This window comes from Dinoponera quadriceps, unplaced genomic scaffold (assembly GCF_001313825.1).
Source record: "Dinoponera quadriceps isolate SergipeBrazil2010 unplaced genomic scaffold, ASM131382v1 scaffold616, whole genome shotgun sequence".
Taxonomy (NCBI): domain Eukaryota; kingdom Metazoa; phylum Arthropoda; class Insecta; order Hymenoptera; family Formicidae; genus Dinoponera; species Dinoponera quadriceps.
The window spans coordinates 2,714,849-2,729,425 of record NW_014555184.1 but is presented as its reverse complement, the minus strand read 5'-3'; the positions used below and the strand labels follow the sequence as shown (position 1 = coordinate 2,729,425).

At 44.6% G+C, this 14,577-nt stretch overlaps 1 protein-coding gene across 1 annotated transcript in view; it reads right to left on the bottom strand.

Annotated features, from left to right (window-relative positions):
* LOC106743362 (probable chitinase 3) overlaps nucleotides 1-11,084 on the bottom strand; it is a 35,595-nt gene extending 24,511 nt beyond the window's left edge. Inside the window, exon 1 of the mRNA XM_014617136.1 lies at nucleotides 10,826-11,084. Coding sequence (XP_014472622.1) covers nucleotides 10,826-10,828 — 3 coding nt within the window. The 5' untranslated portion in view covers nucleotides 10,829-11,084. The remainder of the gene's footprint in view (nucleotides 1-10,825) is intronic.
* Between the last annotated feature and the right edge of the window lie 3,493 nt (nucleotides 11,085-14,577).

Below are 14,577 nucleotides of genomic sequence, written 5' to 3'. Positions count from 1 at the left end.
CATAGTTAGATTATTATGTACAGACGTATGAAACTCTTATGAAAGTAGCTTGCCGGACAAACTTTCCTGATTTTTATATTTCCCCGAATTTAAAGATGTTTTTAAGTTTCGATACCGGTATCGGTATTTTGGTTCTTTGCTATTGATATCACTAATGATTTCAATATTAATATCGATTCTTTCATGGTATCATAGTATTCCTATACACAGACACACACATACACACGTTTCGAGTCGGAAACGGAAAGATCCTCCGAACTCGAGCGAGACAGAATCGGGGGGGGGGACATCAAGTAAAATTAAAAGTCGCCGGTTGATTTTGCGCGAAGTCACGCGAGATAAACGAAAGGTATCGGTTATTGAATGTTATATGACAGTAGGAAGAACAGATCGACGTTGGCGGGACAGTCTGTGTACAGCACGCGAGCCGCTTTCTAATGTAAGTCGTATATTAACGCGCGTTGATTTCAATTGATATATCATAATCTGCTGACATTGAAATTCGACGGTAGCGAGCGCGTGTGCGAGCGCTGTCTTCCGACTATATTTGGAAGAAAGTAAGTTATACATCGAAACTTATATAAGAACATCTCGCACGGACACGCCTCCCGTGTCTGTGAACGCGTAACGAATTTTAATCTCGAAATGACCCACTTAGGGTAAAAAAATCTACCGTTCACGGTTGAACGTGTCGAGCCTAATTTTCGGGAAAAGTTCAATGGTCTTTGGTCGAGATATTTGCGCGAATTCCATTCAATGGACCGGCCGCATTGCTTCGAATTAACGGTGCAAATTAACAAGAATAAGAACTTTGAAGGCGCTAATTAATTCGACCTGATTATTTTACGCGACATAGAACCTTGTTTCTTTTGCGTCACAATGAAAAAAATTTTAAGATAAACTAATCTCAACGCATTGAATATTCCTTCGGTCTTATCGAAATTGCTGAAATTTTGTCTCGCATGAATCTTTACGAACGTCGTGCATTACTAGTTATAGATATGATTCTCCACGTGTAACCTTAAGTTTTTGCACTCATCGTTCACGTATTGCCTTGTAAAATGAAGGCTATGAACGCTCGTTATTCCATGTGCGCAGTGGAAGACGCGATGCTGCAAGAATAACGAAGGAAACAACGCTTGAAACTTGCAGTGTGCGGCGCGTTGGGCAACCGATAAGAAAAAAAAGGTACATCCACGTATCGTCGAATTTCACTTTTCAAGTTAATTAACCTTGAATTGCACACGAGATATTATCTATATCCGAGTAATGCTTTTGTAAGAAAACTTATCGGGACACCGTGCGCGCGGTTTCTTCCTTCCGTGGAGCAAGTCAGAAAAACTTCTCGCGTCGAGCACAATCCGATATTTCGCAAACAATCGCCTCCTTCGATGTTGCATTCATCGATTAAATTAAACGACGTCTCTCTCTCTCTTTCTCTCCCTCCTTCCCTCCCCCTCTCTCCCTTGTTTTCTCCTGTAGATCGAACCTCTATTTTGCAATGCTCTTTTTCCCACAGAGTCATCTTTGGAATTCGCTGTCCCAATCCATCAGTAATTCTAATTTAGTACAATCTTTTGCTAAATATCTATATAAGATCATCTTATGGCAAACTCTTTTTTAAAATAATGAGCGACAACTATTAAGAAGTAAGACTTTTATTGTCAATCCCTCGGCTGTCGCATTTCTGCATTCGAATTTTAAAGTTAAGTCCTTAAAGGACATAATCTAGGAAAATATAAACGCTTCTCTCTTTCTTTCTCTCTCTCTCTCTCTCTCTGTTTCTCTTCCTCTCTGCACGATTAAGACGTACAAATTGTGTATATGTCGACGTATATCTCGCGTCTTATCTCTCCGGCCGATTTCCTGTCTCTCGTATACTCAGTCTCGAGCGACTCCGTGCTTTCGACACCGAAACAGGATTACACGGCCGCTATCCTTCGAGTATATCTCGTAAAATCCTTCAGCCGAAACGGTGAGGTCCCACGGCTCGGCAGACGCTGACCCCGGGCCAGGTATCGCCGTCCTTTGACATTGAGACCCACACAGCCTTGCTACTTCCAGAATCCTGGTCGGTCGAATCGACACGACGGCGGCCTGTACCGCATCCGTGTGTGGACTTACATAAAGGCAACCTGTTAAACGCGTCGCCGAGGGCGTCTGGACGCGTTTTAACCTGGAAACGAGCCGATTCCGAGCAAAAATCCGCTCTTGCCGGAGCGAGCTCGACCGGCTCCAGGTAGTGATGGGACTGACACTTTCGCCGCTCTATCGAAATCCGCGACGAAAGTGCACCGCAAAGCGCATTTATATATTGTAAATTATATTGAGATTAATACGAAATGATTCATTACTATATCACACACAATTCTTTATTACCTTCCTTTTATATTTGCATTATCTTAAACTCGCGATTTCTAGATGATAAAATTGTCTTACTCTTTCTCTCATTCAGACCGACGGTCTCGATTGTTATACTGAAAAATGAGTCTGATTCGATCTACCTGTTAATGAATAACGAGTTTGGATCGAAGGAAGCAAAATTTCTCGTTCTCATGAATTAAAATCCGGCTCTTAACCAGAAATTCCGTTTCCCTCAGCCAAAACGCGTTTGCTCGTCCACTGTCAGGTAGATTCAACTATAGTTCTGAAGCTTCAGAAAAGAAAAATCCGTTTTCCCCCCATTTTTCCGGTTTTTTCGGTTTCTGTCTGAAGAGTACGAATATTTGTTGAGAAAACTGAATTTTGTGTGTCCGACTAAAACCTGTCACATTAATTTTTTTCCGCAAAGAAGATGAGAAAGCAAAAATCAAAATCCGTCGAATAACGGGAAAAAATCATCTTTGTCCGAAACTTGAAAACTCTAGATCCAACCGAACTTATTGTTCACTCGGGGCTGTACGAAGGAAAATATAATTTCCCGAGATTACACTCGACACACACGTGTCACTTTCGACGAGCGTGCGTTCTCGTTTTTCACGAGCAGCAGCGGCCCGCTTCGAAATTGCAGGTCGACGCACGGCGCTTAGGCCCATCGCTGTACGCACGTAGGTGCGCGCGTGTATCGATTCGTTTTCAGGCTACGCACGTTTGCGAACCGTTTTCACCTGACTTCCGCCGGAGGGGCTATTGGGACCGCGTGGTGTCGCGCGCTTATGAAACTTCCACCGGTTTCCTGCCACGAGACATATTGCTGATTTGTAGAGGAGAGACGGCTTCCTTCTGCCTGCCCGCTTCATGACGCTCACCTCGCGAGCCTATCTCGCTCGTGAATTGAAATTATTCATTCCGCGGCGTGCGTCTCTTCTCTCGCACCGTTAACGAAGTCAATATTTGAGGACGCCTCCGTAATTACATGCGCGTCTATTTATGGCCGGTGCCGATGGTTCGTAATCCGAAGATATCGCAGGATAGCCGTCACTTTTTTCCGTCAAGTGCGTCGCCCGATGTTTACGCACACGCGTTAAAATCACCGTCGTCGCGTGCGTCTCGCACTGCTGCCGCCGATCGGTTCTCACGTCCCCTTTCCGCTGTGTATTCGTGAAACGGAGAAATTTTTGTTTTTCAACTAATCGGGTCGCGCGCATCCCCTCTCCCGGCGCGCATCCTGCGCGGACACGTACTAATAAGAAGGTTACAAGGGTTTCATTTTCTTCCGACAGATACGAGCGTATGTAGGTTACGTTGGAAAGCAGCCGAGGTTGCGGGCTGCGCAATTGAACGGCCACGTTTCCACGGCGCTTTATCCTTTTTCTCTCATTCCAGATACGGTTCCACTTGTCACTGTTGTTCCGCTATTATATATATATAACAGCGGAGTGGTTACCTGCGCGCGCGAGCGAGTACAATAATGATATGTCATCACGGAAGACTCCCACTTTCATAATCCTCGGGAAACAACGGGCACGTTAATTCTTTTATATTCCGCGTTAAAGTTACTAATGTCTCCTTGTTCTCGCAAATTGTGCAATTCGCGACATTTCTTCCATACAACAACAAGCGAGTTCCTCTATCTCGGCGTTTCTAATTTTCACGTCGCTCCGCAGATAACGTACATCCGCGCGCGTAATTGAAGATAATATGCTCCTCCGTGTTTTCGTTGAAATATCCCTTTTCCATAAATAATCTCTCCACTCGCCGCCTATTACTTTCCCCTTGTCACGCTTGTTCTCGTTTCCTCTCCCTCCTCTGAGATCTCTTTTCATCCGCCGCGAGTCGCACCGCCGAACACTCGGCGCTTCATTCCGCACGTTCGCTCGCGATTTCCACGGGAGGAGATCCCGCAGGAAGTGCGCCTCGCTTCCGTCGTCGTGAAATTTACACCCCGCATAAAAAGCAATATTGTCTGGCTTTTTACAAGCATCCACCTCCGCCACACGGCGTTCTCTTCCCTCGCTTCTAATTTCAATTCGGCGCCGAGTCTTCCTTTCACCTCACCTCCACCGGATTTTCGACGTTGCGCGCGCGCGCTTATGAAATTTCCAGCGCGCTTCCTGCGCGGAAAGGACGATAAATCCGATGATACGCTCGCGAGTGGATACGTTTCCCGCCGTCCTTTTCTGACTTTTTTCCCTTTATTCCTCCACGTCTCGTCGTCTCCGTGCGACACTCCTCCATCGCGCGACTTTATATTCCAGAGACGCCATCTCCACGACCGCCCTTTCACCTCATTTCCGGCGGAAGGTGTTTCAAATCTGCGCGCATGCACGCCTCGCCTAAGTAAGGACACATCGAGCAGCCGTGGAAAAATGTGTATCAATTCAAGACTGTCATATTTTATTATTATAAGCAAGAATTTGCAATCCTATATGAAGATAAAATCTGCAGAAATTATAATATCTATGAAATTATGATATATATGAAAACATTTTTATTCCACTAGAAATATATTCAAGTTGTCTTAAATAAATTTGACGCTTATGATGAACTTATGATACACTTGCGGACCTACAAGCTTCTGAAATTCTTGAGACAAATAATATTTACTTGAATGCGATATAGATTTTTCGGCGTGTAAGAAAACGGGGAATAAATCGAGGATTTTTATTATCGCGCGACGCGCGAGAGTGTGAAATTTCCTAATGCTTAATTAACAGGTGGAAGCGGTCTATTCTCAATGTCGAAATGTTAAATTATCTTCAACCGCAAGGAAGGAAAGAGAGAAAGAGATATCCGTCGTCGCGCGCTGATACGTTCGACGTACCTCCGCGCAGTTCTTCAAACCCAATAAGCGACAATGAGACTACGCCGGACGTTGACGCGCGTACACGGACCTATTAACGTCGCGGCCGTCCTCACTTTCCACGTCTCGATGTCATTTCAAGAACCCGTTTAGAAGTCGCACGCACACGGGCGCGCCGTCCGGCCCGTAATTTCAGATAAACGGCGCACAATGCGGCCTCGTAACGCGCCGTTGCGGCGAAAAGGATTGTGATAGAAAGCCGGTGGAATTTCTATCAAAGTGCACCCCGTCCGGTGGGGACCCGCACCCGTTCACTCGCTCTCCCGAGCTCTGACGGTGCAGAACGTGTCTCCGGTTCCTCGCCACGCAACGAAATATTTTATCTCCCGGGCGGTTCCGCACATTCTGCGCCGCCAGTTCGCGCGTATCTTTCTCCGCAACCGGTGAGACCATTTTTCTCGAGGTTCCTTCCGTCTCTCTTTACATACGTATCCCCCTTTCTCTCTCTTTCTCTCTCTCCCCCTTCCGCCTCGAGTTTACCTATCGATAGACGCGCATACGTGTGCGCGTATAATCGCGCCCGCGGCGCCGTCATAAACATATCGCGAATTGTATTCCACTATAAGGCGTGCAGGGCTTGCTTTTTCGCAGCGATCTCGCACTGAGAGTTGGTTTATCGATCGATAAACACGCGTACGATGTAATTTATGGCGTGGTGCGCTCAATGGACCGTTCGCGCGCGCGTGCACGCGCGAGATTTGATACCCCGAGCGATGCGCTCCGCAGCGAACGCTAATTCGTATTGATATTTTATCAGCCCGCCGTCGTTATTAATATTATACTTTATTGAAACACGATTTGCGCACTAAAGCGATATCGCGCGATATCCCGGATTCGTAGATTGATCTATGAATATACATGGGCGAGCGCTGACTCTCGCAATGCAAATTTTACGTAAACATCAGTGACCGATCGATTAATCATTCGAGCGAGTATCTAGAAAAGAAATATCCACGTCAACTCCACGTCAATATGGTGCGTATATTTTATTATATCGAGCTTGATTATTTTTAATAGTAAAGATGAACGATAAAGAATAGGAAATATCGATATTTCGTGTCGATAAATGTCATAAAGAGAAATACCGATATACAAGAAGTATCAGATGGGATGTATCGATATTGTTGATATTTCTATTATTAATTACATTTCAATTAAATATACGTATTTACACTTTTTTATTTACATTCTATATTTATTTTACGTATAAGTTACAACAATTTTCTACAGACAGAGTTTCTATTTTTGGTGATGATATCTCCAGCTCGTAAAAATAATCGTTCACTCGTGAAAGGGGGGTCGCAATTATATTTAAATATTTTATTGCTGTTTCCTTCATTCATAATGCGCATTAAATAGCCAATATTCTAACGGACCGTCATCTATTTTCGTCCTGTCTGCTGAATTATCGGGAGATAAAATGTTGATACAAATATCGATAATGACAATCCAAATATCGATACTATATCGTCCATCCCTAATTATTAGTACATATATATATTATTAGTTTGAAAACTCGGGACGAGAGTGAGAAACAAGCCGAGTGGCGCGCTCGTCGAAACGTGCGGAACGATTTCAAAATAAGCTGGACGTCGTGACGGCGGCAGCACGACCGGCCGAATGTCAAAGTGTTTTGATGCCACGCAACATTGTAAAACCCGATTCCCAGAGGTTTCACCGGCGGACGACGTCGTGCGAAAGAAGCGAGTCTTGTTTTCTTCTCTTTCTCTACCGTTACACCGGCCAGTCACGATTAGCGACGCTCATTAATAATTCAGCGCAGTCCATTGCATCCTGCGATATCGCCACGGAGATGCCGTGAGCGGTCCCGAACAATGAAGGATATATCCTTCGGGCGGGATGGGGAGAATCGGACATCCGCTAGACATCGATCCGTCACCGTCACCGGCGTTCTCGTCAAAAGCAAATGTGAATATTTTTCCTGGAAGAAAGGCCGTCGCAAGAAGTGGTGGCAGTATAAAGAAAAACTGCCACTTCCACTCCAACTCTCCCAGATAACATAATGTCTGAAATCGACATCATAAAACGTTTGAAAGACGGTCTGAAAGACGTCTTACGCGCCGATTTTAGATGTTATGTTATCTGGGACTGCACACAAACGAAATTCACGTTCTACCTGACAGAGTTCAATATTTTATAAATGAGAAGCATAGGTATGTCTCTGTGAATTTACCATATCCATGTCACCTTTATTGACACCGAGCTTTTCCTCTACATAAATAATGAAAATTTAGGACATCCGATATGCATCGCATCCGAACGGGGAAGCTGTATCGATTTCGATTCCGGTCTCGCTGTTTAATTGCACGACGCGTTGTTGGAAGAAAAGTTTGTCTTGAAAATTGCCATATTTTGCCGCGATATATGGCGTGTATCAAAACTCTTGCACTTTCTCTCACTCAGCAGGCGCTAGACGCCGAAGCGATGAGAAGCGCCGTTTCTTTCAATGCTGAAACACCGACGGCTCGCGGACTCGTGAATGATTGAGCCGGACGGTTTCAAAAAGTCGCGTTAATCAATGCAAATGAACGGTGACGCGGGAGAGAAACATCCGTCTGATCTTTCGATGATGAATCAGCCGAGGAACAGGACGTTCGCGGCAAAGCGAGGAGCGCGCAAAAAGTCGCAGACGGAATCAATCAGCGAATCGGCCGTATAATTTTCCTTCATTTCTCCTTCTCGCAGCGATCGATGGAAAGTTACTCATCGCGACAACAATCGGGTAACTCTTTTTCCATTTCGCCAGACGCGTGTTTTCCCCCTGGTTCCTTCTTATTTCCTGAAAAAAACTCGCCGGAGAGCAGCGAGAGTCGTTGGGACTCGACTCAGATGGGAAACGATGAAAAGTGAAAAGTGAAAAAGTCCACCGGGAGCCGTCGATTCAATTACGCGGACGATCCGCGGATCGGCGCTTTCACACTGCGCGAACAGGTGAATCTCGATGGCGAACGCGATGCGCAAAGACGCAGATGCGCGTGACGGAGCTGCGACGCACGATGAGCGAAATTTAAAAACGGGAGAATAAATGATTAATTAAAATATATTAAAATGCGTACCAAATACGTCTTAATTAATAATAATAATGAATTTTGCAATACATCTTCGATTAATCACTGTGTATTTCAGAACCAAAATCATAGTTAATTAATGATTAGTTACCGATAATTAGTATTATTATTGTGTATTTTGTATTAGAAATATAATTTTGTTCTATCAGCGACAGCAGAAAGATTTGTTACGCGTGAAATTGATTAACGCGACGACGACACATAAATATCAGAGATTTCACGACTCCAGCGACGATCACTTCTTTTCCCTTGTTTCTTCTATCCCGCCCACTGTGCGACGGCACGAAATGCGCGCGATTCTTTTTGTCTTCCCTTTTCAATAATCCATTCGCACGTCCGCATGCGGACGATGCGGGACGCCTACGCGTGACGAGGACGTCGCGCGTTCACGCGATTGTAGCTCGGCGAATTCGACGAGTCGCCGTTTCGGCGATTTATGCCGTTAGAGCGAAAACAAAAAGGAGCGAAAAAAAAATGCGTCGGCGAGGTCGTCGCACGACGAAAGTGAGAGGACTCAGGTAACCCGGAAGGACAGAACGAGTTTCTCGGTACGACGAAGGTCCTGACGGTGTGTGCGTGTACCTGCGGCCGCGGAGTCGCGGTAGCCGCCGCAAAATTGCCCGATTGTGATCGGGATTGGAAATGAAATTCTCGACGGTGAAATTCCCGGCTGATTTTGGACGCGATCGAAAGTTCGCCTCGCAGGAGAGACGTGTGAGCTCTCGACGCTTATCGCGACGAAATCTGCCGATATTTCCGATAAGTCGATCCACCGTTTTCCTCTCGTTCCTCGGCGCGTTATGACACCACCGTTCGGCATCGATACTCTCGTTCCGCGGCATTTTCACGCCGACTGACGACGACTAGTCATTCAATGGCAGAGGTAAATAGCTTCATTATTTGTCCGACGTTGTAAAGCGCTTCTGAAACGGCACCGGTCCGTTCAGAACCGTTGAATGGGAATGAGAAAGTATACGAAGAATTAGCTTGTAAATAACGACACTGCCGTAACTTATCTCGCGCGGTGGGGAGAAGAAAGATTCGCATGAATAATCGAAGTACTCATTAATCGTTCATCGATTGACATATAAATATATCCGAGCGTGAGACGAGGGAGTGATCGGCTGTGGCTTTTATTATTCTCCCGGCGATAAATGCGATACAAGGCGATGCCGCGATGTATATCGACGGTGCAACGAACGGGGACGATCGTTAGAGAATTATTAGAGGCCGTGTGATCGCTTGTTTATCGGCCGTCGTGATGATAATTTCGAGGCTTAACATTCCGGCGCGAGTTGCACAAGCGATCCCAACCGGACCAGCTGGCGGCGTTCCGTTCTTTCGATCTGTGACGAGAGAATTACACGTGTGGAACGCTCGCCATTTTATCAGAGCCGATTATCCCGGCCGTATAATTACGGAGCTTCAGGAAACTCGCACTGACTAATCGTCAGGCGAGACAAAGTCTACGCCCTGGTAACGAAGCGAGCGGTCCCGCGATCTCGCGCGAGTCCGTTTCAATCCTGCTCGGATCGATCTCTATTCAGACCGGTTCCACGGTGGTCTCGCATGAATCCATGCGAGTGATGTAATAACTCCGTCGTGCGACGGAAAGAAAGAGGTGAAAAAGAAACGACAGCTTCGGCCGAGCTCGGAAATGATAAGCCGCGGAAAGTAACGCGCGGATTCGGCCGCGACCCGCGGCTGCGGGGTGACTCTTCTCGTCAGCTGCGAAAATAATACGACCGACCAGTTCGCACGATCTCTCCGCTGTCGGAGGGAGGCTCCTGACGGACCGAGACGGATCGCCGGCCGATGAAGCCGCGTTTCTCGTCCAGCGTGCATTCACGGGGAGAGATGGAGAATGCGCGAAAACTGCAGTTTCCGTTCGACACGAGCGGTTTAATTTAATGCAATAATAATGCACGCGAACGATGTGTAGAATCAATAATCGCGCATGGTGATAAATTAGAATGCCCGTCGAGATTAACGCGAACGCGAGCCCGCGGGGGTATTCGCGAATTCGCAAATGCGTACTGTTCGACCAAACCTTCCTCGAGATTCTTTAATCTAAACTAATGAAATTCTTTCGATTACTAAATAATCACGTCAAAGATAAGTGGCCTCTTAAAAAAAATATCGCTTTAATAAATATTGTGTTTTCGTTCTCTATTTTTTTGTATTCTATATTATTTTTGTTTTCCACGTATTTTATATATATATATATATATATATTATTTTTTCTCTTTGTGCCTTAAAAGCATCGTACCAGAGGGATATTTTCCATAATTAAATGGGTAAATAAATAAATAAATAAATAAACTGTTATTTCGGATAAACGCTCGAAGAATATCGCTCCGATGTTCGAGTGAGCTCAATGCGCGAGTTGGCGCGAAAATGTCACATCTCGCATTTCGCATTTCGCGCTGTGCATAAAATTCAAGCGTATCGGTTATCAACGCGAGATCGACGCGAAAATAAAAATCGTACTCACCATGATTGCTCCAATTAGTCAAAATAACAACAACAACAATCGTCCGTCGTATCGACCCGTCGTGTCACCGCGCGCGAGTGCAGAGAGCCGACGAAAAATCCCCCCAGAGCAGTGTCTTACAATCGGAGAACAGCGGTAATAGAAAAGAAAACTCAACAACGCGACAGAACTGTCGGAGGGAAAACAAACTGGAGGGATCTCGTTAATGATACGGATCAATGATCGAGGATCCGCCGCCGCATGATCGCATGAACTGTCATTGACAGCAGTTCGGGAAACACTGACTGGCGGCGAACCAGCCTACTGTCATTCTCTCTCTCTCTCTCTCTCGCTCTCTTTCATTTTCCCTCTCTCTAGACGCACCCCTCTCTCTCTCTCTCTCCCGCGTTCTTGCTCTCGCCCGTTCTCTTTCTCTTATTCCCTTTCTCTCTCAGCCTCCCTCTTTCTACCTGGGTGCAGCCTCTCTCTTTCTTACTCGCGCGCTGCACATTTTCGCAGCACATTTCCGATAACGGCGGCGGTGACGACGACGAGACGTCGTCTTCGTCGTCGTGCTCGCCGTCATCGTCGTTGTCGTCGCGATGGCAATTAAAGCCGCCTTTCATTTTGCGTATAGTAAGTGACAGCGCGCGCTATAGCTGAAATCGCAAGCGGTCGGATTCGGCCGACGATCAGTTGCGCGGATGTCGATCGCTCTTTTGCCGATCCCGACCGATCTATCGCCATAAGACATCTCCGGCTTTCTGCGACGGTCCTATTCGGAGTACTCACATTCGGACATTGCGACATTGATTCACCGGCGCGACCGATCGGATTTTATGAATTCCTCGTCTCTCTCACGCGGCTGCTCTCCGCGAACGTCTCGCTCGAATTCGGAAGAGTGTGACGCGAGCGTGAAAATCGGTCACAACGGGATGCCTCGATGGATAGACATTTCTACCGGTCCGGAGCGCTATTGAGACCGCCGTGAAGTGAGACGAATAGTAACGCATAATGCGGTAGGAAACCGGTGAACTTCGCGATTGCGCGACTGCACTTTAATGTGAAGCACGACCGGCCGAGCATAATGCGACTGGTGTACACGTAATCGATCGGTTATTCTAATGTCGCAATGCTCGCTCGATATAATTGGGGAAATGCTGTTCCAGCGGGTTGTCGATAGCGATCGCGTAATTACTTTGTGTAACAGTCGGCATACAATACATGTGGCAGATGTGTAATCCACAATGGCGCGATGTTTATGCGCATAAATAATCGTCCGCTGAAGCCGGTCGAAACCGGCGGCCGCGACTCGGAGCGACGATTTCCCGCGACTAAAGACATAGAAAGTCGACGATCGATTTACCAGCGAGGATTGTCATTCGCCCTGAAAATCCCGTTGCAATGTGACGGCGGAGAGAGAAGACGCACTGCTGTCTGCGACATTGTCCCACACAGTGAGATGCGCTCTTATTCGCATCTGCGTAAGCCAGATTTAGCGCTTCGGTATTTCTCGCGATATATCAACTTAGTAGTACCTCTTGCTTAATTTAAGCTTGAAGCTGAAAAGCAAAATTTTTTTCTTTTATTCTAAAAGCGACCAAGAAACACTCGGTTTATATATTGAAGAACTTCATACTTGATACTAATTACCAAATATTGCACTGAAACGCTCAACCAAATGCATTCGTTAATTATCACGAGACTTTGTCTTCAATATACATTTGATTTTTGATAACAAATAATGGCAGTATCATTGTATTACCGTTCTCAGCTCGTAACGATGTGTAAACTGATAAAGTTCCTTAGCGAAACCGTAAGAATCATGACGTATAAGTGTATGTATCATACAAGGAAGATAGCCGGGCTCGACGAGCTTCCGTATAAGTTCATGGTTCTTGATTACCAATCTGCTTTGATTGATCGTATCGCTCTAATTATCTTATCTAAAAGGTCGACGTAATTAAGACCAAAGTTAGACTTTCGCCGAAGGAAAAAATAAGCAGTCAGCGGCAAATTACTTTCAGAATACATTTCAGCTAGGCGTGTTACATATCCCGAAGACATCTTGCGAACGAGTGTCGCTTTGTAACGATTTAAAAAGAATTACAGCAACCCGTGTGTGAGTGTGTTTTCATTTTCTCTTTTTTTTTAGTCTATAATACTTGCATATAGATTTATATTTACAGCCAGAGACGTACAAGGTTGGCCCAAAGGCAACTGAAGATTCTAAATCTCGACGTTCTGTTTATTTAGAATTTAAACACCTAGATGATTTTTACAAGTACAAGAATAAATATGAAAAAAACATGCAAACAATGCAAGAAAGCAATAAACTGTGAGAAATTATTATGTGATCGATATTTTTTCCAGCTTTCTTCTTCATACGAGTCATATATTTCTACCCAACATTTTTTTTATTATTCTCTATAATATTCACTAGGGACCTATAGAGCCCGATTTTGCAATTAGATCCTTAAAAATTTATAATAAATGAATATACGGACTCTTGCTGCACTTCACTTGAGCGCTCATTCAATTAACTGAGCTCGATATTTATTTTGACTGTTAATTGAAAAAATCAATCTGTGCGTCCCAGCTGGTTTTCTCTTAATTATGAATATCCTAATTATCAGATGATTCTTTCTTTATTTTAACCTAAAACTAAGATTTTGTAGTTCCGAGGTTTCCGCGAGAGGTCTTTACTGTGACTCTTGTCGGACTTTAATCACATTGGCCGCATTTAGCGCAATGCGCAACGATTTTATTGTCAAAAATCTATATAATGTAATCTAGAGTAGTGAATCGAAATTTTTTTATAACTTTTTTTTATAACAAAAAAAAATCATATAAGAACCGCATTAATAGAAATATCGTTTTATCTTATCTATAAGGTCATTTTCTAATCGCATTCCGTTCTCTGTATCTTCGTTAAGAGAAAATCGATTTCATATTTGTAAAGAGGTCGTTAGTTTGAAAGAAATGACACGAGGAGTGGCACTCTTCTGCAGGAAATCAGGTAATAATATAACACGTATGGAAACGAAGCGGTTTTCTGCATCACACATATACACACAACGTCTTTTTAATTCAATAATTATATTTCAGTCTAACACACATATATATATATATAAGTCGGTCATCGGAGATATGCATTCGCATGGTGGATTAAGTTCACGGTGTGCTCGTTAGCGAACGCAAGTAGGCGCACTGACGATTGAAAATATCGGCGCGGAAATCATCGCTAAATTAGATTATTCAGATTTTCCGAGGCTTCCTTGAGCGAATCGTGAAACCCGCTAAAAGACACTCCGCCGCAGAACTCCTCGGTCGTCCGGCAAGGTAAGTGCCACACCTGAACGTTTTACGATACATAACTTCTCATAACTGGTCAAATAGTTGCGACTGCAAACCGAACCAACGTAATCTCGAGATTATCACACTCTTATCGCACAACGATTTTTACGCGCAAATAATGTTTCTTCCCTACAAGTGTATTGTGATAAAAGAGGTGACAAATTTCATGCAACGATAGCTACGATATTAAGAAGATTTACAAAAGAAGTTGTCTCATTTGCGAGACATATTCGTACGTGTATTGAGTGCGTTTAAAATTGAGCAGAAATCCAGCGAGGCCATGTCGACAGATTGAATTTGACATTTTTATATCTACGGGATATTATATACCAGGGATATTGTATACTATGAAAATATCAATACTAATGTCGAAACAGATATTAAAAGTTAATCGAACAGTAATCAAGAATATTGGT